At 43.9% G+C, this 24,669-nt stretch overlaps 1 protein-coding gene across 5 annotated transcripts; it reads left to right on the top strand.

The window, feature by feature from the left end:
* The first annotated feature begins 267 nt into the window (after positions 1–267).
* On the top strand, positions 268–24,313 carry CPA4 (carboxypeptidase A4). Of its 5 annotated transcripts, none has more exons than XM_057733381.1 (11): positions 268–399; positions 7,222–7,303; positions 7,734–7,868; positions 9,118–9,216; positions 12,639–12,740; positions 14,039–14,143; positions 14,913–15,023; positions 16,178–16,268; positions 17,669–17,868; positions 18,991–19,075; positions 22,921–24,313. In XM_057733381.1, exons 1-11 carry the CDS (start codon positions 332–334, stop codon positions 23,106–23,108), a joined length of 1,266 nt encoding a protein of 421 aa, XP_057589364.1. In that variant the 5' UTR covers positions 268–331; the 3' UTR covers positions 23,109–24,313. The 5 variants fall into 5 exon arrangements, with proteins under 5 accessions (XP_057589364.1, XP_057589363.1, XP_057589365.1 ...); XM_057733380.1 differs by having other exon boundaries at positions 17,630–17,868; XM_057733382.1 differs by lacking the exon at positions 14,039–14,143 and having other exon boundaries at positions 17,630–17,868.
* The last annotated feature ends 356 nt before the right edge of the window (positions 24,314–24,669 follow it).

Genomic DNA, 24,669 nt, shown 5'->3' with positions numbered 1-24,669 from the left:
TCAGTATAAATTCTATCCAGCACTGTGAGACTTGCCTATTTACTAAAAAAACAAAAAACCCACTATTTAAATACCAAGTGATGAGCAATATTATACCTTTAGCACAGACTTTTCCAGCCTGAGGAGCAGGTTCCTGACCTTGTAAATCAAGAGGCTTGGCCTTACCTCTCAAAAGGAATGGAAGAGGCATCAGTAGGGACCCGCCTGACGTACTGTCAGAGTTGCAAGGGTGCTTGGGAATCACATTAGCATTTTTGAGGACATGAGTCTGCCTCAGAGTCCTTATAAATACAGCTTGACTCAGCCACTTTATGACTTACGCCCTTGAGACATGAAGTGGATACTGTTCTTTGGGACCCTTATTGGGTCCAGCATCTGTGGCCAAGAAAAGTTTTTTGGGTAAGTTCCTTTTGGACTTATTATTACTTGGTTAGTTCAGAGATATGGGAACCAAATAGATTTGGAAATGAATGGCTGATTATATCTCAAGTGGTATGGTGTTGGGAAGGAAGACTGGGCTCCTGTCCCGGCTCTGCCCTTGTGTCATCCTGGGCCAATTACTTCTCTCTCAGGCATAGCTTTATCATGTCATATCAGCACTAAGTGGTCTCCACAGTCTCTTCCCAGCTCCCTAATTCCTGCCAATTCTTTTCCATCCTAGTTCTTATTTGTAAGGTCAGTTTCAGACATCTCCTACTTTCTTACTCCTATATAATGAGTCACTAAGAATTACCAGGAATTGTTTCTAATTTCTGCCATGCTTAAGGGAAAACCTTAAGTTGTAGGCTTTTTGGCTTCACCTCTCTGTTAATGGTTAAGGTTTGGCGGAGCTTTCCTGTCAGCATTTGGCATATGGAGATTTGATAGGTCTTGCCTACCCTTAGCTATGAAAAGTGTTATGTGAGGAGACACCTGTATGTGTGCACGAGTAAGCACACGCGTGTGTGCACATGCTCCACACGGGATGCCTTGCGGTTTGCAAAGGAGAGGACATTTGGAGGTAGGAGAGATGAAAGGATGCCATGGTACCCTGCTAGAAGTTTGAATTCTAATAACTCATTACTGCATAATGCTTTGCCATTTGCAAAGAGCTTTCATGTACGTTATCTTTTGGATCACACAACAACTCTGCCAGGCAGGGGTGTTATTTTCCTTAATTTAAACATGAAAAAATTCAGCCTTAGAAAGGTTAAGAAACCTGCCCGAGGCCACCTAACTGGTAAGCAGGGGAGCTGGAGCTCTGAATGCAAAACCCATATGCTTTTGCTAAAACACAAGTTAATCTCCAGATAGAATCCTGTATCTCACTGATTTTTCTATATCTGTTAGTTTACTCTCCATTATGCTATCTGGCTAAAGTGACTTTGGGATTCTTTATTGAGGTAATTACTTATAGGTGATTGAGTAATTTTTATGATGATGACTTCCATTTACACCTGGTCTCTACTGCCAACTAGCTCAGAGGGTTTAGGCATAGCAGGTGGTCAGGGAAGGAGATTTTTCCACAAGCAGCTCAGCAATAAGTGTGTAATAACTACGCTTGCTGCCATGTGGGCTGACACATAGAGCTCTCAGGCTCCCACTGCACCTATTCACATGGCTGAAAAATCTTTATTTCTCAGGATACAGACTTCTCTTATAATGCAGCGGACACCTGGGTTGAGACTGCTTGGCTGGGCTCTGGAGTGCTCACCATAGGAGCTTGCACAGAAAGGGCTATGTGCCTGTGCAAATTGCAGATGATTTTAACCAATAGTTTCATCCTCCCCACCAAATCTGTTCTCGCCTTATAGTAGGGAACCCAGCAGAGATGGAAGAATTCTTCCTGAGGTCCATAGACAGGGCCTAGACACCCAGCTTGGTGAACTTTTAGAGCAAGGGTAAGCTGGCCTCTGAGCATTCAGGCGGTTGAGAAGCCAGGATGCAGGTTGGCTTGTAGGGGGAACAGTGCTGACGGAGATGAAGATGATGGTTTCTCTCCCACCCTCCAGCCTCTGTTCCTTCCACCTAACTCACCTCCTCCCAGTCTCTCTCACTCTTCTGGTGTCTTCTGTCCTGGGCTTCACTCATACTAAGGATAGGACTGTGGCCAGGATGCCTAAAGGTGCAAGGCAAGCATAGAATAGGAAGTAGTTGCAGAACTTGTACTATCAGCAGTAACTGGTAGGCATTTGAGAGTTCTGTGAAATCATCTCTTATGGTGGCTTCTAAGCCTGGCTGGGGATACAGGTGAGAAAGGCACAAAAAACAGGCCACTTGGCTGCCCACATGGTAAAAGGCGGAAGGATAGAAGCTCAGCACCAAGGTGACTATTGACTGTCCAGAACATGGGGCGAGTGTGAGAGTGACTGAGAGTGGATCACTAAGCATTGCGTTAACAGCAGCAGGCCACCTCTGGGTATTGGAGAGCACCAGAGTTAAGAAGAGCAGTAGGTCTAAAAAAAAAAAAACAAAAAAACAAAAAAAACAAAACAGACTGTTAAAGAGAGAAAAATTGTTCCTGTTTAGCGTACCAATTCCACGATAGTAAGGGAAGTAGCAGGAGATTTTCCCCCAAGGGATACATTTGTTAAAATCATGTATTTCCTGTTTTTTTAAACAAAGATTTCTGTATCAGGAAGGTAAGCAAATACATAGCAAAACTGCTTGTATATGTATATTTCTGAATAAAAGATCTTTTTTTCAAACCAAAAAAAAAAAAAAAGAAAGAAAAAGAAGAGCAGTAGGAACGCCTACCTGTGTGGAGCAGGAGGGGTGAATGTGGCAACCTGTAGGCCTCAACATGTCCCCCTTCCCAGGCCAATCTTCCATCTTCAGAAAGAGCTTAAGGTCTTTGAAAAGATTTCCAGATGGTGGAGATAGGTTGTTTTCCACCACCCACACTCTCAGGAGGGCATTTTCCAAATAGAGACAAGGACAGTGAGGGCACCTGGCACCCACTTACGTTCTCTCTGCTTCTAGGTATTGATGGTTCATGAGAATAATGTTATATCCTCCGCACCCCCTGCCAGTTTTTAGTGCCATCTGAAGACTGTACCTAATGTTGTCTTCTCTGGTTGGGGAAAACCTCATGGATTATGGGAATTGGTCCTAAAGCCTGGGTGGGAGATTGGCTAGGTGTAAAGAAAAGGGCTGGACATCCAGGCAGAGGGAACAGCATGTGCAAAGGCATAGAAGGGCAAAGTACATGGTGAATTTGGAATTTCAGTGAGGTTGGAGCCAAGAATGTGTAAGAGGGTGAGGTGGAGGAGAGACAGATGGGGAAAGACTGCATTCTGCACCAGCATTTCTGCCTTGCCTCTCTGCATGCTATAGATGTGTCTTTATCCTTTGGAGCTGGGCTAATTCAGACGTAATGAAATGGGCTGTGGGTTTGATCATCATTGGGACCAGTTAGATTCACCATGTTCCCTTGTTCTGGACAGTGCCCAGGAGTATGAAAGTTTGGTTGTGAAGTTACCACTTTCGGAGAATTAAAACACACACTGTAGATGAATGTGTAACATGATTTTCATACTCTTAAGAGCTCCTTATTCTTATGTTTCTCTTTTTTTCTCTTTCTGTTCCTTCTCCCTCCTCTTTCTCTTTGTGATTACTCAAGTCAGTGCTGTATTTTACCGATGCCTCATTTTGCTAACAGAGATGCCAGTGCACAGGTACTTTCCAGAACACCTTTTTTTTTTTTTTTTTTTTTAGTTCTTTATTGGAATATAATTGCTTTACACTCTTGTACCAGCTTTTGAGGTACACCAAAGTGAATCAGCTGTATTTATACATATATGCCCTTATCCCCTCCCTCCCGCGACTTCCTTCCACCCTCCCTGTCCTGGCCCTCTAAGGCATCACCCATCATTGAGTTGATCTCCCTTTGTTATACAGAAACTTCCCACTAGCTATCTATTTTACACGTGGTAGTGTATATATGTCTATGCTACTCTCTCACTTCGTCCCAGCTTCCCCTTTGCCCCCCGCCCCCCAACCCCATATCTTCCAGTCCATGCTCTGCATCTGCATCCTTATTCTTGCCCTGTCAGTGGGTTCATCAGTACCATTTTTTTTTTTTTTTAGATTCAGTATATATGAGTTAGCATACAGTAGTTGTTTTTCTCCTTCTGGCTTACTTCACTCTGTATGACAGACTCTAGGTCTACCCACCTCATTACATATAGCTCTATTTCATTCCTTTTTATGGCTGAGTAATATTCCATTGTATATATGTGCCAAATCTTCTTTATCCATGCATCTGTTGATGGACATTTAGGTTGCTTCCATGTCCTGGCTATTGTAAATAGTGCTGCGATGAACATTATGGTACATGTTTCTTTTTGGATTATGGTTTTCTCTGGGTATATGCCCAGTAGTGGGATTACTGGATCATATGGTAGTTCTATTTTTAGTTTTTTAAGGAACCCCCAAACTGTTTTCCATGGTGGCTGTACCAACGTACATTCCCACCAATAGTGCAGGAGAGTTCCCTTTTCTCCACACTCTCTCCAACATTTATTGTTTCTAGATTTTTTGATGATGGTCATTCTGACCGGTGTGAGGTGATACCTCATTGTGGTTTTGACTTGCATTTCTCTGATGATGAGTGATGTTGAGCATCTTTTCATGTGTGTGTTGGCCATCTGTATGTCTTCTTTGGAGAAATGTCTTTTTAGGTCTTCCGCCCATTTGTGGATTGGGTTATTTGCTTTTTTGGTATTAAGCTGCATGAGCTGCTTGTATATTTTGGAGATTAATCCTTTGTCCATTGCTTTGTTGGCAAGTATTTTCTCCCATTCTGAGGGTTGTCTTCTTGTCTTGTTTATGGTTTCTTTTGCTGTGCAAAAGCTTTTAAGTTTCATTAGGTCCCATTTGTTTATTCTTGGTTTTATTTCCATGATTCTAGGAGGTAGGTCAAAAAGGATCTTGCATAGAGTGTTCTGCCTATGTTTTCCTCTAGGAGTTTTATAGTGTCTGGCCTTACATGTAGGTCTTTAATCCATTTGGAGTTTATTTTTGTGTATGGTGTTAGGAAGTGTTCTACTTTCATTCTTTTACATGTAGCTGTCCAATTTTCCCAGCACCACTTATTGAAGAGGTTGTCTTTTTTCCATTGTATATTCTTGCCTCCTTTGTCAAAGATAAGGTGCCCATATGTGCTTGGGTTTACCTCTGGGTTCTCTATTCTGTTCCATTGATCTTCCTTTCTACTTTTGTGCCAATACCACACTGTCTTGATCACTGTGGCCTTGTAGTATAGTTTGAAGTCAGGAAGCCTAATTCCACCTACTCTGTCTTTCCTTCTCAAGATTGCTTTGGCTATTCTTGGTCTTTTGCATTTCCATACAAATCTTTCTTGTTCTAGTTCTGTGAAAAGTGCCTTTGGTAATCTGATCGGGATTGCATTGAATCTGTAAATTGCTTTGTGTAGTATAATCATTTTCACAATGTTGATTCTTCCAATCCAAGAACATGGTATGTCTCTCCATCTGTTTGTATCATCTTTGATTTCTTTCATCAGTGTCTTATAGTTTTCTGCATACAGGTCTTTTTCCTCCTTAGGCAGGTTTATTTCTAGGTATTTTATTCTTTTTGTTGCAATGGTAAATGGGAGAGTTTCCATAATTTCTCTTTCTGCTTTTTTGTTGCAGAACACCTATTTTTAAGATGCACCTTTTTCTGGGGTATTGAGGGCAAGTTGTGACAGAGTGTGAGTTCCACTGATGGGTCCTGGTACTCAGCCAGGAGGAAGGATTTCCCTTCTGTTTTAAACCTGTTTCTTTTGCAAAGCTGCTTGTCTGTGTCAGGGAAATGGTGGTTTGATTCCCCATATTCCCAGGGCTACAGTCCAATATCTAGCAAGCCTGTTGGGTTCAGGCTGAGACCCGCCAGCCAGTAGCTTCTCCACTATGGCCTCAGCAACTCTCGTGGGATGCAGTTGACTGCCCACCTCTCAGAACCCTGTGGAGCTGCGGTGAGCTGGGAGAAAGTGAGGCTTTGGCAATGGCATTTCCTCCAGACCTGCCACCTGCAATGGAAGCAACTCTGCAGTGGACCTTGCCTCCTTGGGGCTAGACTAGACCCCCTGAAGATCCCTCAGAAACTCCCAGAACAAAATTAAACTCTGAGAGGCCATCCGGATTGAGCTGGTTTTCTGATGAGGAGATGCAGATCTGCCACGTGAGGCTGCATATTTAGCTCCCTGTGACAAAACCATTTTCTCTGTCAACAGGTCCTTCAGCCCACAGCCCTCTCCAGCAGCTCTTCCCGCATTCATTTGTGTCAAAGGGATGACGCATGTGACAGCGTTGAGTGCGAATTCATTCAGGCCGTCACCTAGCAACGGCCTAATGGCTCCCCTGGCTCTCTGAGCCGGCTGAGAGCACAAAGGCAGCTTTTCAGGCTCGGCCTTCTCCCGCCCACACACAGGACTTCAGGGGCCTCTACCCCTGCTGCTGCTGCGGGAGCTAAATGGTGTATAGGAAACAAGTGCAGGACAAGCAACAAAGGGGGACTTGGGACTGGCCGGCTCCCTTCTGGGCCCTATCAGGGCCCCATTGGGAGGATGAATCCCAAGTTCTGCCCCAGCACCATGCATTTGTATAGGGTTCTGGAGCTGGAAGGGCTTGGGAGAGTACCCAGCCTCTCTACTCTTTGCTAAGAGGAAAAATAACTAACCCTCCAAGGATGGAAGGTCTATTCTCTTTTCTAGCTCTTTCCAGCATGGACATTCAGCCAAAGTTTCAGTCCTAGAGTCTGACAGTGAGGAAGTGCTTCTTTATGTCTTGAGTTAGCTCTGCGTGTAACTCAGGAACATTCCTTTCTGCAAAATATATATGTTTTTCATTATAAAGTAATATGACCACATTACAGAAAACAGATACGAGGGGAAAAAGTAAGTCATCCATAATCCCATGACCCGAACATAAGCACTGTCAGCATTTGCTATATTTCCGTTGTCTGTTTTTCTTCCAATGCATCTGCTTTTTCCATACTTGCAGTCGTGGCATACATACAATTTTGTCCTGCTCTTTCACTTAATATTTCCCTTAAAGTTATACAATAAGCACTTTCTCATATTTGCCACGTAGTCTTATTTTTAATGGCTATACATTATAACCAAAGACTAGACCATTTCCTCTTATTCAGCCCAGTTATGTCTGGGATAGTAGGCCTGGGGTTTATTTGCCAGCTGAAAGCTCACCATTATCTTCTGCTTTTTTTTTCTTTCTCCAGGGACCAAGTTTTCAGGATTAACAGCAGAAATGAAGATGAGATCAGCAAACTAAGTCAGCTAGTGAATTCAGACAACTTTAAGGTACTGAGTTCTTCTCTTGGGTATCAGTTAACTTCGGTGGGAGAAGACTCTTGCAGCACTGCCAGTGTTGTTCCTGAAGAGTTTCTGTGTATAATCCTGTATTAGTCAACATGCCTTTATACAATTGAGAGGGTTGTTGGGGGAGAAGTGCTTTAGATCACAGCAGTGCTGTCCGGGGAGATGGGAGGCCTCAAGAGTGGGCTCCATCTTTCCATCTGCCATTGATTTATTAGTTCTTGGGCTTTGCCACGTATTGCCTGCTGGGTAGACCTGACCAGATAAAATTGTGAAATGGCCAAAGTTTGCCCTTGTGCAGAGCCCAGCACCTCAGGAATCACCCAGGCTTTTGACAGTTGTTCTAGAAGAATGAGCTCATTGTACCTTTTACCTGAACTATCCTTTAACCTGGTTTTACTTCTGTTTTCTTCAGCTCAACGTCTGGAAATCTCCCTCTACCTTTGGTCGTCCTGTGGATGTCCTGGTCCCTTCTGTCAGTCTGCAGCCAGTCAAATCCTTCCTAAAATCCCATGGCTTAGAGTACTCGGTGATTATTGAAGACCTGCAGGTGGGTAGGCCAAGGTCCCTCACTAGTCCTGCATGGGACAAGCAGCCAGGGTGGACTTGAGACATTTTCAAGTTCTGGTCTTATTCTTCTCCATTTTAAAGGTGAAGACATTGAGGTATATGGAAGTAAAGTACAGTGACTTGTTAGAGGGACATGTTGTAGTAGAAAGGGCATACATGAGTTAGGAAACCAGCCAGATCTGGATTCAAATCCTGATTTTGCTGACTACTAGCTGTGTGACTTTGGACAAGCTGTTAACCTCTTGGGACTCTGTTTCTTCATCAGTAAAATGGTAATAGTTATACCAACTTTACATGATTTATTGAGAAAATTAAGTGGTTAAACGTACATAAAATGTCTAACATGCCTGGTATGTCATAGATGCCCCACAAGTATTGTCTCTCTCCCTTTTCTTATCTGAAATTAAGAAGGAAGAACAGAGTATGTGGTGGGTAGAAGGTGGGGCGCTGGTGGGGAGGTGCTGAAGACCAGTCATAAAAAGCATCTTTTGGGAATTCCCTAGAGGTCTAGTGGTTAAGACTCCACGCTTCCCCTGCAGGGGGCACGGGTTCGATCCCTGGTCAGGGAACTAAGATCCCGCGTGTTGCGTGGTGTGGCCAAAAAAAAAAAAGCATCCTTTGCAAAAGAGAGAATGTCACTAGCAGCCCCCAGCAGAGGGAACATCACTGCCCAAGCCAGACACCAGCCTCATGAACTGTCTTTGAACAGCAGGACAGTGTCTGGCTCATGTTCTCTCCTTCACCGAGGTGGGTTGTGGACTAATTGGTGATTTGGCCCAGGAGTTTCCTGGTGGTGTGAGCAGCTGTGAGCTTATTAATCATCCTCACATGTCACAGACATCTGCCAGGAACCTTCAAAGTATGAGTGGTTGTAAGAATTTCTTTGTTTCTGAATGGTTTCCCAAGCTGGGTATTTCAGAGGCACTGGATACCAGATGCAGACTGATGTCTAGAGAATTCGTAGTATAGAATAACCAAATAGCACATATGCTGCTTCCAGGGAGTGAGTGGGTTTTGAATGAGGTGATGTACATTGGGCTCCAAGAAGTATGATTTTATAGATATGTGGAAGAAATCTGACCCCCTTTCACACCTTGACATTTGTGCTTCTTGATATGTGTGCCGAGGGTGCTGCCATCTTGGCCAGCCCACGTCCCAACATATGGTGCAAACACGATGAACCTCCATCCCCAAAGGATCATTTTGTAATGTTGCCATGTCTCTTTTAGGCCCTTTTAGATAATGAAGATGAAGAAATGCAATGCAGTGAAGGTCGAGAGCGGAGCAGTAATAACTTCAACTATGGGGCCTATCATTCCCTGGAAGCTGTAAGTATTTCAGAGCAGGTTGAGATCAAGGTCATTGGCCTTTTGGGTTTTGTAATGCCTCTCCTTACTTCCAGGAGGTATTAATCCCTACCACAATACCCCTACACTGAGAGTTAAAATGTGTACACTTCAATTCCTTTCTAATTCTTGGGTTGTTTATCTCCCACCAGCATCTAAGAGCGTAGTGAAACACAAACCGAACATTTTCTCCCACGTGCACCCTTCTCTTCTTAAGCAACCCCTCAAAGAAAGCCATGATGTAATTGCAATCATTTCCAGTCCCTGTAATTCAATCTTCTTATACCCCACCAGAATCTCCGTATTTTATTCACTCAGATGAAAATGTTTCTCATCCCAGGCAAATAGACAAGTGATTATTTCCAAGGTTAACCAAATATTTCCACTCATTTATCATGACTACTTATAACGTGTATTTATTCCATAATGCATTTTGGTGCTGTGTTTAGTTAGGAATCACTTATATAGATGACTGACTTTCAAGGTAAGCCAACCCTTCAAATGAGAAATTTAGAGCAGAATAATTTAATATGATATTGGAATTTGAGGAACCAAAAAGAACTGGAATAGAATGAATCAACATACCATACGGTTTTCTTAGGTCCCTCAGTGTCTTCTTCCTTGGTCTGGAAACTCTCTACTAACTCAGGAACACACCTCAAATCTAAATTGGCATTCTCCTTTCTATAGCTGAATATATGTTGTTCTTTATATCCAAAGATAGAGTTCCTGGCATGCTTTTCATGAGGCATATACTTTGAATTATTTTTCTTACAGATGAGGTTTTTTTTCAAAGCTTGACCAACTATTTCCACTTCTTTCCCAGGATTGCCAGTGGCTTTGTTTATCATGTATACTTCCAGCCGTACTGCCCCTTGATCCTTCTTATGACCAATGACATACATCTGCAAAACAGCTGGATAAAGTCAGGAGTTCAGTCCAGGGCCATGGACGAAAGCGGAACTAAGGGCCCACACAGGGCTCAGACGCATGACGTTAGCCTCATTAACATGGGGCACTCCCTAGCTGAGCTAACCAGTTGCAAATGTCACCCAAGATTCTGGAAACTCCATCCCCTCACCTGCCTGCAGCAGGAGGCTCACTTTCCCATCCACTCACTTTTGTTCTCTGGCTTTAGGTGTCATTGTCATCTGGCTTACAGCCATCTCTCATTCCCTGCAAGGCCTTTTGCTGTGGGTTGGTGTACCATCTCCCTTCTGACTTGTTCATATTCAGTTCTTTCTAAAAGCATCTTTTAAGAGCTCATTTTCCACAATCACTTGGGCCTTCTTGGGTCTCTAAAGGGAATTTCATGTTTGTCTCTGCCAAGGTTTCTGGTTTCAGACCCTTTGTTTGTATTGTTTTGGTTGCTGTTATTTTTGTTAGTTTCGTGGGTAAGTTTCCCCCTGATGTTGGCAGTGTGAATTTGTACCCCTCGTCTGGATACAGCTAGGTGTTTTAACTTTTCCTGGGTGACTTTCTTTCCTCTTATGACTCAGGGCAGGCATTCGGCTTTCACTCCACTTTCTAGGGTTAGTGGGTAGAGTTTCCAGGCCCTTTTCATGGCCAGAATTACCAATTCCCAGCTCTCAAGTTCCAACTCCTTGCCCCACGCAGGGTCCATTGTCCTCTACTCCTACCCTGGTTGCTATAAATTCTCAGTGCCTAAGGTAAATATCTAGTTCTGGGGCTTCATCTTCTGCCCTTTACTCTGTTAGCTTGTTCCCTCTTCATTTCTGGCTCCTACAATTTTTCCTTTTTTAGACTTTTAAATTTGGCTGGGACTCATTTTAATTGTATTTTATCTGGCTTGCCTATATATTTAGGAGGTAGTTTCTTGCTTCTGCTCAGTCTGCCATAATGGCTGCAAGTCTGTTAAACCCTTTAAGCTTGATTTTATTCTATATTGATTGCACGTTTTTGTTCTCGGTAAAGCTCCTTCTTTCAATTTTAAGGTCTAAACATAAATTTGTTTACTTCCTAATTTCAACCCACAAGAGGTTTGAACAACTAAGATGGATGAACTCCATTTAAATCAAACTTTTTTTTTTTTTACTGAAAGCAAATGGAAGTATTTGTAGCCATGATTTTTCAGCTATTTATTTATTTGTTTATTTATTCTCTTTATTGGAATATAATTGCCTTACACTGGTGTGCCAGTTTTTGCTGTATAACAAAGTGAATCAGCTGCATCCATACATATGTCCCCATATCCCCTCCCTCCACGACTCCTTCCCACCCTCCCCAGCTCAGCCAAGTCATCACCTATCATTGAGTCAATCTCCCTGTGTTATGCAGCAGCTTCCTGCTAGCCATCTATTTTGCAGTTGGTAGTGTATATATGTCAGCGCTACTCTCTTACTTCGCCCCAGCTTCCCCTTTGCCCCCCACCCTGTGTCCTCAAGTCCATTCTCTACATCTGCATCTTTATTCTTGCCCTGTCACTGGGTTCATCAGTACCATTTTTTAAGAGTCCATGTATGTAAGTTAGCATATGGTGTTTGTTTTTCTCTTTCTGGCTTACGTCTCTCTGCATGACAGACTCTAGGTCCATCCACCTCACTGCAAATAACTCAATTTCATTCCTTTTTATGGCTGAGTAGTATTCCATTGTGTTTATGTGCCACATCTTCTTTATCCATTCATCTGTTGGTGGGCATTTAGGTTGCTTCTATGTCCTGGCTATTGTAAATAGTGCTGCAATGGACACTGTGGTACATGTGGATTATGGTTTTCTCAGGGTATGTGCCCAGTAGTGGGATTGCTGTGTCATATGGTAGCTCTATGCAGCTCTTCACTTACCCTCTCAAAGCCTTTAGAAGAATCATTTCCAAAGCTGGGTGCTTGTACAGCAGGGTGTAAGCAAGATGGTCCACTGGGGGAGGAATAAACTATTGCAACTTCGGTTTAATATTTCTACATGTATTTGTATTTATTATTAATGCAACATTTTTTGTTTCTATTTTTGTTTTTTTATATACATCATATACTTGTCTGGTATTATATATATTCACGGTGCATGCTGAATTTTTTTTTTTAACTGAGGGAGGAAGTGATAAAAAAGTTTGGAGAGCAGTGCTTTCAAGAACCTTGGCCACTTGCTGATTATCCAGCCTAGCAGAGTGCAAAGGGCCACACTGTTGGAGATGTATCTGCACAAGTCTCTCTAGTGTGATGGAAGATAATTTTGTAGACAAATAAAATGTGTTTTTCTCTGGAAAATTGTAGAAAAGGATTCTTAGGCAGTTGCTTAAGAAGAAGCATTCCATGTTGATAATATTGTCAATCCCAAGGTTAGGGGACTATAAAAAATCATTAAGATCAACAAGATGAAGTTCACAGATACCCACCCAGAGCTGAACAAATTTTTAAAATGCCCCTGTGTTTACTTTTTCACACTTCAGATTTACCATGAGATGGATAGCATTGCTGGAGATTTTCCTGATTTGGCAAACAGGGTGAAGATTGGGCGTTCATTTGAAAACCGGTCCATGTATGCACTGAAGGTGAGGCCCCTGCACTTTGAAGGGCCTGACTGGACTCAGCCTCCTGGTTCCTTGTGTTCAGGACTCAGCCCTCACACCTCTGAAAGAGGCAGCTTTTTAGGACCTCCTAGACTTTAGGGAGGAGGGTGAGGTGAGGAGACATCTACCCGGGTTCGAATGTGGTCTGACAGAGGGTCCCCTGCTTCTGCCTAATGTGGGGGGAGTTAGAAGGAGCACATCTCATTCCAAGTTTTGGCTGAAAGGCAGGATCAAGAAGAGGTGGGAGGCAGTTAGTGTTCCAGAAAGCTCTCAGATTGGCCACAGTCTTTTGCCTTCATTCCCATCTTCTGTGAATATTAAGACAAATTGGGATGGGCCTAAAAGTTCAACTCTGCTTTTTAGGGGTACTTATTGGAAAAGCAATCTAGGAAGCTAATTTTAGGGTTGATGTAAATTTAAGCTTAGTCTATGATCCTTGGCTGCACAAAGCCTAATTTCCAGATATTTCTAACAGATTTCAGGTCTGTATTGGCAAAAGAGGTAGAGAATTTATGGCAGTGACATAAATTACATAAATAATGCAGCCAAATGAATAAAAAGGAACTTGGAGATACAAACCATGGAACAAGTGATGGTGCCTAGAATTTGTCAAACCCTTAAGATCCACACAGGCCCTAGGAACCCAGGCTTATTGCAGTGGTGAAATTAGCAGTGGGAGAAGACCTGACATTGAGCTGGTTGCTACAAAATAATCTACGTAAATTTAGATTATTTGCCAACTGATGGAGACCCTTGCTTCATTAGCACCAAGCTCTGACCCAAGGGGGCCCCACACTAAAAGGCAGCAACCAGAATTCATTTCATGCTGTTTACAAAGAGCTATAGTGAACTCTCCCTTCCTCATTTTAAAACTGATTTCATTTATTGCATCAACCAGCACAGGCTGGTTCATGAACTTTTGTGTCTCTCTCTGTTGGGATACCATTTAAGGTCTTTCAAGAGACTTAATATTATCTTTAATCACACTGGCATTATAATTCACAATAGCAATTGTTTCCCCTTCCCATTTGCTTCCAACCTTGGAGTGGCTCAGGCTGCCTGGAGCTGCAGTGCTGCAACAGGGCCCTGCCAGCCAACCAATTAAGCTCCTTGGTCACGAAGAAGCCTGATAAATGGAAGGTGCCCTCAGGAACATTTGGTCTCTGAATGATCTTAAATGGATTAAATGAATAGGGGTGAGCTGGGAAGAGGAGAGGAGAGGTGAGCAGAGATGTAGGTGGGCAGGAGGGTCATTTTCTGGCCTCTTTTTACTTCCACAGTTCAGCACTGGAAAAGGCAGGCAGCGGCCGGCCATTTGGCTGAATGCAGGCATCCATTCCCGGGAGTGGATCTCACAGGCTACAGCGATCTGGACCGCAAGGAAGGTCGTGTCGCCTGGTGCTAGCCCAGATTTCTGGTGGGCCCGGGTTGCCCTGCAGCATCCCACGCAGCTGGACCCAGGAGATGGGCTAGGAAGGCACTCCACACAGACACAATAGGCTGCGGGGGGTGGGGGTGGGGGGTGGGGGGGGTGATTTTTTTGATTGGAGAAGCAAAAGATCAGAGCCCCTTAGTCAGGCCAGTGTGGCTAAGTGACAAAGTGCATTCACAGCAGCAAGCAGACTAATGAGGTGGCCCTGAAACACTGACCCGTAGTCAGTCCCGCAGGAAGGGAGCAGGCCCTTCTCAGTAGCGAAGCTCAGATAAGCTTCACTTTCAGTCCCTTTCAGGCCCCCCAGGCCCTCAGGGACCTCATGCTACCTCCACGTCCCTCTGGAAACTACTTTAAACCAGTGCTGGGGGAGGAGGGGTGGTGCAAGTGGAGGATCCACGTTACCTACCCCTAGCACGAGGGGCTCAGTTTCTTAATAAATGATGTGCAGCTCTCCCTTCCTCTGCTCCTTCCCCGTGGAAGGAATAAATAAACCAGGCAGCCCAGGACTCACTGAAGTTGATGTCATCAGGCAGCCATGTTCCCTCTGCTTTTGAAATGCTCCATGGGCTTTGCAGAGAGCTGCACCCGTGAGGGTGGCAGGGAGGCTGCAGAGGGTGGGTGCTGTTCTAGGAGCTGGGCATCTGGGGAAGATACACGGACTTAGACCTAGCAACCCAGCCTGCAGTAGCATAGCTGACAAGCTCGTTGTCTCTGCTTAGATTGTATCTGATTATGGGAAGGATCCAGCCATCACCTCCATCTTGGAGAAAATGGATATTTTCTTGTTGCCTGTGGCCAATCCTGATGGATACGTGTACACACAAACTCAAGTGAGTAATACTGACAGAATAGGCTGGGCTTGAAGTTAGGAGTTGTTTGTTGAATTCCTTGCTTTGCAACTAAATAGCTGTATGACCTTAGAGAAAATTTCTACAAAATGTGCACATTAGGAGCTTCCTTGGGGTCTCATTTTCCCGTCATTCTCTGAGCTGAGAGTCACCAGGGAATTTTTTTTTCTTAGAGAGACTAGTCTAATGAACTCCCTATTATGGATCTTGAACAATTATCAACACTTTACCAATCTTCTTTTCATTTTTTCCCTCCCACACATTTTTCCTGATGTATTTTAAAGCAAATCCCAGACATGAGGTTACTTCATTCAAAACTTCTTTAGTATTCATCTCCAGCTGATGACAATTAAAAGAACAAACAATATACCCCTATCAACTGTAAAAAATCAATGGAAGTTCTTTAATGTCATCTGATATCCCTAATTGTATTTAAAATGTCTTTTGAGTCAGTTTGTTGAAATCAGGATCCAAATAAGGTCTGAACCTGTATTTGGTTGTTACAGCTCTTCAGACTTTTTTATTCTACAGGAGTGCCCGCCAGCCCCACCCCTGCGCCCAGGCCCCACATATCTTTTAAAATGTCATTCATTTGTTGGAGAAACCAAGTAAATTGTCCTGTAGAATATGTCACATTCTGAATTTGCCTCATGGCTTCTTTGTTCTGTGCCATTTAATTTATTCCCTCATCTCCCGTATTTCCTATTCACTTGTGGTCAGATCTAGATGTTTGGTGGGAGTCAGGTTAATTTTTTTGGCAAGGATAAAATAGTTGCCATGCACTTCCTATCACATCAGTGATCACCGAGGCCTGTAATGTCCATTTGTCCCACTTTTACCGAAGCCCAGAATTATTCAGTGGATGGTGTCAGCCTGGGTCTCATCAGGGCATTTTGGGGAAGTCCTTTTCTCCGGGCCAGAAGGGCTAAGTCTCCTCTCTCTGGGGCCTGAGAGGAGACTCGGCAGTTAGCTGAAGCCCCGATGATCCTCCAGATCTCTGGAGTTACCTCCAGAACTGCGGGCAGCTTGCCCCATCCACGGCGCCATCTCCATCCCAGGACCCCAAAGAAAACCTTCACCTCTCCTCTGCCCTGACCCACCTCTGAATGTTGTTCCTTCTTTGGTGAATTTTTCAGAACCGATTGTGGAGGAAGACACGGTCTGTAAATCCTGGAAGCCCCTGCATTGGTACTGATCCAAATAGGAATTGGAATATTAGTTTTGCAGGTAGGTGGGGGAGACAGTTTTTAAATTCTGCTATCCCTTGGTAGCCTTGTCCATAGGCCTCTGAGCTGGCAGTGAGGAAGCTGATTTCCAGGCTAGCTCCATTGCTAGTTCCCTGAGAAACTTGGGTAAATCCCTTTTTCTGTGTATCATTTTGCTATCATTATTATTTATAATTTTGAAAGTGAATGGCTGAACGATTTCTCGCCTCCTGAGAGAATGCTAATTTTTTAAAAACTATTCTATCTTAGACATACACATCTGTGGGCCTACTTTATACACTGGCCATCCCAGCTTCTGGGCAAGTTACTGGATGGTTAGAAGGGCTGTTGGTGGCAACTCAGAAGAGAACAATTAGCACTGTTACCCCAACAGGCAAGATCACATTGTGAGGATTAAATTACAGCAGTTTACCCTTAGATGTGTAAATATGAACCTCAACCCTTTGATGTCATGGAAAGAGAATGAGAATTAGGAGTCCTGAGTTCTGAGTTCCAGTTATTTAAAAATCATCCCCACAATAGTGCCAACTATGTGCCAGGTACCTTCCCATATGTTATCTTATTTATTCTTCTGACCTAGAGAGTGAGTATTCTTATGTGACATGAGACAATTGAAGCTCAGAAACAATCTCAAGAGCATATGGTTGATAAGAATTAGGACCTAAACTCACTTTTCAATTCCAAATCCTGATAGTTCTCTTTCACTATTCCACAGCTGTTACTGATGTTGTGTTTTTAATGTAACGTTTTAATGTAATGGTTTTAATTCTCTTACTTGCATAGAAATACCACACGAACCATCGGGGGGGAAAATAACATGACTGTGGGAAAGGAGCTGATACAAATGTGGGAACTGAGGGCATCAAAGTTAAGTCACAACAGGGGTGGTTTCACACACACACCAGGAACCTTAGGGGGCTATATTTTGAGGTAATATGGAAGGCAATAATTCTAAATACCTTTCAAATAATCAAGAGATTTTAGCCACAACAATAGATTATTTTTGGCAGCACTTGGCTATTAAGATCCGAACCAAGAGAATGAGTTGACACCAGAATAAATGGAGCCATTTTCATTATTGATTGGTATTCATATTAATTATCTAGAATATTTATTAATTACAACCCACTGTCAAGTATGATATTAATTATTTATGATGACCATTAGTAATACAATACAAGGTCAACTCTATCCTTTTAAAGGAGTCCTGCCAGTTTTCCTGCTCTAGCACCCCACTTCCACACGCTCCCCACAGTATATACACACGCTGCGGACCAGATCCTCAGGGGGCAGCTGGCCGTGTCCTGCCCGTACCTTCTTCCCCTCCTCTGGGTGGAGTATCCTGCATTTCTGTTTCCTTAGCCTCCAGGTTAATGCTTCTGCTTGGGCCACCCCGCACAGGAGAGGGAGCCAGTGACAACCCTTGCTCTGAAGTATACCATGGAGCCCATGCCAATTCAGAAGTGGAGGTGAAATCGGTGGTAGATTTCATTCAGGAACATGGGAATTTCAAATGCTTCATCGACCTGCACAGCTACTCACAGCTGCTGATGTACCCATATGGGTACATGGTCAGAAAGGCCCCAGATGCTGAGGAGCTGGTAAGCGGGGCTGCTTCCCACCCAGCCCCAGGCATGCTTTTCCCCTGGGTGCTGCAAAGTCCAGGAGCTGGGCTTGTTTCAAGAAGGGCCCGGTGTTCTCTGTCCTTTGAGATATGCCATCAGGCCTACAGGGAATAGGAAGAAGATGATGCCCCTTAATTTCTGTGTTGGCCTTGAGTTCCAAGAACCACACCCGACCCTGTCTTTCCTTCTCACTTGTTTTTATGACTAAAATGTATTGCATACCCACTGCTTGCCAAGAACCGTGGGTAGCATTGTGGTGGGCAAGGGAGAGGTGCTCCTTACTCGGCGTAAGGTAGCGTTTAAGTAGGGTGTAGGCCACAGCCTGGGGGTGCTCTGCGTCACATGCAATGACTCACCCCAGGATGTGAGCAGGCACTTAGGGTGAGCTGACTGGAGTGTGGCTGGCATCTGCAGAGTGACTGCAAGCCTTTCTTTCCACGCTGGTCTGCTTGAGTGTGCCCCTTCTGCCTGGGGCCACAGCTAGCTCGTAAGCCTCCCAGCAGATGCAGCCACACCCAGGGCTTATGGCTAGGTGTGGACTAGATTCTGCTCTCAAGCAGGTGCTCTGTGTAGGACACATCCAAATATGGCGTCCCCGTCTCCGCCTCCACTCTGGGAACATGCGGCGCTTAGAAGAGTTTCTCTTGAATGTACTTGCCCCCCGCCTCATGTTCATGAAGATGACATTCCCTTCCCTCAGGATAGGCGAAGATGGTGGTGCGTTGACTACATTTCTGATGGGCTGGTGAGCCCCTCCAGATCTGTGAAGAGCTTGAGTACAGCTCCTCCAATTTGAGTTTATAATACACATGCTTTCATAGCGCTTATCTGGTCGTCTTCCACCTCTCTCCTTACCTGTTGCCCAAAACTAGAAGTAAAGAACTGAGGATGTGACAGGAGAAGGAGTTGGAAGAACCATACCGTTTCCCTCACTTTATCGTCAGGCCTTGACTCTGATTGGATGGGAAAAGAAGGAGACCAGAAGGGAACCTTGGGGGTGGGGTCAGGAATCTTCCAAGCCACTGCAGTACAGAACAGCTGAGGAGTATTGGGTCCGGGGTCCATTCTTTCTCACTCTGATGGTTTCCCCACACCTAGGATGAGGTGGCAAGGCACGCAGCCAAAGCTCTGGCTTCCCTGTCGGGCACTGAGTACCGCGTGGGTCCTACCTGCACCACAGTCTGTAAGTACTCACTGAGTTTACTGGTTATTAGGAAACGCTGTGAGAGGACACTTGAAATGGAGCGGGAGAAGAGCTGCACGTCAGCCTTCCCACGCTGTAGTCTGTTTTGATTGTTAGTGATAGGCTGAATTTATGTCACGGTGTGATGGTAGCTGTCACAGGCAGCCATCTTCATCAAACTGAGGCAGTGGTATGGGGGGGTTGAGGGGACCGCCTCACCTTCCGGTCCGAAATGAACACGTGTTGAGCATCACAGGCTTGGGTTAGGGGGTCCTCCGGACAATCATTATCATTGAGCTGAAAAAACAGAAACAAAAACTCTACCAAGACTCCAGACCTGAAGATGGTCTTGAGGCCCATCACCTGTAACTCAACCTCAGTGTGAGGAAATACCCTTGTTCTGGTTTCTCACTGAAGTGTTTCATCTGAGCATTTCACTCTATTCCTGCTGAGATCCTTCCAGTTCCCTCATTCTGTGCGTCTGATCTTTAAATTTTCAGATCACATTGAAGGATGTGATTATTCTCCAAGGCACTAGCTGTAAAGGGGAAATAGAAATACAAACGTGGGGAGCAAAGCTCCTTTTAAGCAAGTGCCCTTCTTTTCCCCTCTGGTGCCCCCTCTGTAAACAGTTTTCCAACAGTTGGCCCACCCTCAAAGCCCCTGCAAACTTGCTGATATTTCTTTCCTCTTCCATACTGTAACTGGCTTTCCTATCCTACCTCCTTCGCCTTCCACTAGCCGTTCCCCTCAGTCTTCTTCTTCTGCAAAGATTCTCCACCCTACCTCTCGGGTCCTCCTCTGTACTCTGATCTCAGCACTCTTGTCTGTGTTTCACATGCCACCAAGCTGCGTAAAGCACTCCGCATGATGTTGGTTTTTGTGTTGCTACTTGCAGCACCAATCCAGTAATTACTCATGGTTTATTATTACTAGTGTTGTTGAATGGGAGCTCTTCAGAGAACAAACACATCAGGAGAGGTTCTCCACCCTCTATTTAATTAGTCAGAACTGAGTCCTACACCAAAGAGAGCTAAAGGAACTTGGCAGGAGCCTTCTGAGAAGGTCCTCTCAAAAGATCTTTGCAGGTCACCAGGGTCCTGGCTTTTGGGTCAGTTGCCAGTTTAAAGAATGACTTTCTCCTCCCATATCATAAACATTCTTCACCCCAGCATAAGCTGTGCCAAAATTAAGAGATACTCATCAGATTCCTCCAACAGAAAAGGAGAAAGGCTCTCCTGAGCATTGTCCAGGATACATAATATTTCCTACCTGTTTCAAGAGCCCAGCTTCTGTATTTTTTACAGGCTTCATCTGCCTTCCTTTCTTCCCCAAAATGAAATAAATTTTTGTATAAAAACACTCTAACTCCCTGGGTTATGGTATGTGCTACATAAGTAGTTGACATTTGTCCCTTCAAGTGCTGAACCTTTCATTAGATTAATCATTTTAGATGAAAATAATTCTAAAATGGGTTCTCACACTTTCCTGCCTTCTTAAACAGAGCATGTAGAAGAGATTTAAGCTCCTTTCTTCATGTCTAAGTGACCTTCTGTATGTCAGTTGTTGTATCTTGAAGGCCTTCTATGCTGTGTTGGACTGTTCAATCCTTTTGCTAAACAGCCCAGCCTGTTTTGCTTCTTTAACTCTTGTGTCTGCTTTTTAGAGTTTTCATGTCTTCTTCCTCAAGCCACCTTCCTCTAGCAATCCTTCCCCTGCGCTTCACTGATTCTGATCTACTAAGGGCTCGGAAACAAGCCCTTTGGGCTCGTTTGGCTCATGGATAGATTGTATTAGGGTGTTCATGACGGCATTGTTTATGGTCACAGAAGACTGGTAAGCACCTAAATGTGCATCAGTAGAGTGCAGGATAAAAACACATTTGATGTATTCCTACAGTGAAACATTATGCAGCCCTTAAGTGAGTCAGGTGGATCTGTATGTGCTAATAGAGAATAATCTTCAAATGTTTATTGAAAAAATACAGTGTGCAGAACAATGTTATTAGTATGTTCTCATATGTGTTTTTTTTTTTTTTTAAAGAGTAGGTAGATTTAGCAGGGACCCAAGTAAAGTGAAGTTTATGAGCCTGATCACTTTACTCAGCAGAGGTCTTCTTGTCCCCTTCCTGAATTCAAAATCTGTTCTGAAATACTTGAGCTTGCCATGTAAATAACTTCTAGAAACTTCTGGTGCCATTGTCTGTTTTTCACTCAGCATTTTTCTCAGTATAGAGAAAGGCTATGGGAATTACACAAGAATTTCAGAGAAATAGGAGAGCCTGTTCCATAACCTCAGGGAGTGTGTAATTGCAGCAGAAGCAGCATCTCTAGAAAAGCACAAATGGTATCACGAGAAATAACCCTCGGGAGCAATGGAAAAACAAAGGGACCCACATTTTCATTTAACAGACATATATACTAAATGGACCCCAAGTAGGTTGAAGAAAGCATGGGCTTTGTCATCAGATGGATTGGGTTTAAATTCCAGCCCTGCCCTTTTCCATCTATATTTTCTTAGATAAATTATTCATTCTGAGCCTGGATTTTCTCATCTGAAGAACAAGCCTACCTCATTGGCTTCTAGAAGATTAAATGAAAAAAATAAATAAATAAAATAGAAGATTAAATGAGGTCATAAATGTAAACTTTACACTATGATGACTGGCTCCTGGTAGATGTTCAACGAATGATAGCTGCTATTGACATCATTATTATTTTTTTTTAATTATTTTTTTGGGGGGGTACACCAAATTCAATCATCTGTTTTTATACACATATCCCCGTATTCCCTCCCTTCCTTGACTCCCCCACCTCTCGAGTCCCCCCCCACCCTCCCCGCCCCAGTCCTCTAAGGCATCTTCCATCCTTGAGTTGGACTCCCTTTAACATCATTATTTTATTACTCAGTAACATCTACAGTTTGCACTTTTAGCCAATTTCTGCTCTAATAGAGTTTGACTAGAAGAAACGGGAAAACAGGCCTCTTGCTTTTGGCAAAGGGAAGTCCCAGGCACTGTGCTTCTTTCTCTCTGTGTTATCAGTTATCTTTTGAGATGTAAAAAGTTATCCTAAAATTTAGCAGCTTGAAACAATAAACATTAATTTTCTTACACAGTTTCTGTGGGTCAGGAACTCAGGAGCTGCATAGCTGGGTGGCTGTGGCTCAGGGACTCTCAGGAGGTTGCAGTTAAAGTGTCTTACAGGGTGACAGTCATCTAGAGGTTTGACGGGGCTGGAGGATTTGCTTCTCATTCAGGGGCCTGACAAGTGAGTGCTAATTATTGACAGTGAGTTCTTCACCACATAGACCTCTTTATAGGGCTGCTTGAGTGTGCTTACAGCATGACAGCTAGTTCTCCCCAGAGCCAGTGATCCAAGAGAGAGCAAAACGGAAGCCATGATATTTATGACCTGGCTTTGAAGGGCACACGCTTTCTTTTCTGCAGTCTTCTGTTAAACAGGTCAGGTCGGCCCTGTCCAGTGTAGGAGGGCACAACAAAAGGAAGTGAATACTAGGAGACAGGGATCACTGTGGCTATCTTGGAGGATGCCTACCATACTCTGTACAGATTGGCTTCCAGTGACCTCAAGGAGTCTACACAGTGAGTTGATGACAAGATGGAAATGAGGATTTAAAATATCTTGGATTGAAACTAGTGAGGACCCTTATGGTGCAGGACTGTTTGAGACATAAGGATCAGGCCAATGTGTTACAAGCCTGATGACTTTCAGTTATAACTGTAGATCCCTAAGGAACCACAGGTCGGTAGAGCTCCTGGCCCCTTCCCATCTAACACTGAAAGGAACTGGGCTTCAAAGTTGTTTTCTCTTTTGACTTAACAGATCCAGCTAGTGGGAGCAGCGTTGACTGGGCATATGATAATGGCATCAAGTATGCGTTCACTTTTGAGTTGAGAGATACTGGGCACTATGGCTTCCTCCTGCCAGCCAACCAGATCATCCCCACTGCAGAGGAGACCTGGCTGGGGCTGAAGACCATCATGGAGCATGTGCAGGACAACCTCTCCTAGAAGAGAGCCCCGCTCTGTCTACATTTATTTATCCCCATGTTCACACACACACTGAGGCCACTATTAAAGGGAGCTTATTCCTTCACATGTGAGTCAGAGCCCTCTGGCTTTGTAGAGAACACAGGCCAGCCCCTCTGCAGCCCCCTTCCTTGAAGTCTGTGCATTCTGGTGGTGTGCTGAGAGAAGCACTTCCACCACTCTGCTGTATTTTGGTCCTGCTGTTTCACTGAGCCCTTTGTGTGCCTTTCCTTCCGCATAGCTGGCTGGGCAGGATCAACCCTTACTGGGTGGCCTGTCCGTACCTCATTTTCAGAACCAAAGCACATGTGAAATGGTTCTCTAGCCTCATTCAGTCTAGCCATGTCCATGACCTTGCTCTGGTGGGGGCCCCAAGGGAAGTGCTGTGGGAGATAATGCTTGTTTTTTAGATTGGTCTCAAAGATGATGCAGAAATTCCTTTATCTCACTCTTTCTTGAACATATTTTTCTTTGGAAAATAAATGCCATAGGGTCATCAGTATAGGTCATCCTCCTTTTTTGTTTTTGTCTATGTATTCTTCGTCTGAATACAAAGTAGAGGATCACTTCTCATCACTGGGCCCAAAATTCCCAGATACTACAGTTCAGATCACATTCTTCCCTTTATTATTCAGAGTAACTGGAATCCCAGAAGGGAATCCATGTCATTATAAGTACTGCTCAGTCAGAAACCCTGGATGAAGTGGTGATTTAATAGCAGGATTGCTAAATTATCCTCATCTGTCCTAATGGGCTCAACTCTACTTTGCCTTTTGAACTTACTTCAAAGATCTCTCTCTCACCCTATTGGTCCTAAATCACTCCTCTGGCCTGGGTAATCTCACTGCCCTAGCACATTCCTATTTGTTCTCTGGTGTATCTTGTGGCTCCTTCTCCTGGTTTTTGTTTTTTGTTTTTGGTCTTTAAGGTTGCCTTTTTCTATTTTGCATCCTGGACTGTGAGTACCAAGGTGGAGCTAGGATTCATCAGTTGGGCTCCTCTTGTTACATTCCTCCTTTGCATGTACCATCTGCCTTTTTTCTTTATTCTTTTTTTTTTTTTTAATTTGCTTTTTTCAAACATGTCTGTAAATCTTATGCTTCTGCCTAGGATTTGTGCAGCATCTGGTGTGTGCTCATAAGCCAATAAATATTCAGTATGAGTCTCCTGATCATCTTCTATTCTTTGCCTTCACCTGAATGGAACCAAGCCATGGTTTTGAATATGCAGCTCTTTATAATGTCAAAAGTCAATTTTAATCCCTGTCCATATCACATGACATGTAGGAGGGCCTTCTCCATCAGGCTGAGGGGCCTCCAGGGTAATGTTACCTTGGTGATTTCGCTCTGGACCTGGGTCTAGTTCTTAGTTTTTCAGCTCAGAGGCTTGATATTCTCTGTGTCCATATTGATTAGACTTGGGGATGCTGACTCACGCCTACAGAGCTCAGATGAGGCAGGTGATAAAATCAGAATACAAATTTATTAATTTACATCATGGCATGTAACTGTTTAGTGGATTGGATCCTCACGTCAGCCTGAAC

The sequence above is a fragment of the Hippopotamus amphibius genome, chromosome 4 (genome assembly GCF_030028045.1).
Source record: "Hippopotamus amphibius kiboko isolate mHipAmp2 chromosome 4, mHipAmp2.hap2, whole genome shotgun sequence".
Taxonomy (NCBI): Eukaryota; Metazoa; Chordata; class Mammalia; order Artiodactyla; family Hippopotamidae; genus Hippopotamus; species Hippopotamus amphibius.
Note: the sequence above shows the minus strand (reverse complement) of the source record. Positions and strands in the feature narration are given on the sequence as shown.

What these genes read in the sequence shown, in the direction of transcription:
- CPA4 (XM_057733380.1), top strand. Translation starts at nt 332, where the DNA reads ATGAAGTGGATACTGTTCTTTGGGACCCTTATTGGGTCCAGCATCTGT. An exon ending in TGAATTCAGACAACTTTAAG is followed by an intron (nt 7,304 to 7,733) that starts GTACTGAGTTCT and finishes TGTTTTCTTCAG; the next exon opens with CTCAACGTCTGGAAATCTCC. An exon ending in CCCCAGATGCTGAGGAGCTG is followed by an intron (nt 17,869 to 18,990) that starts GTAAGCGGGGCT and finishes CCCCACACCTAG; the next exon opens with GATGAGGTGGCAAGGCACGC.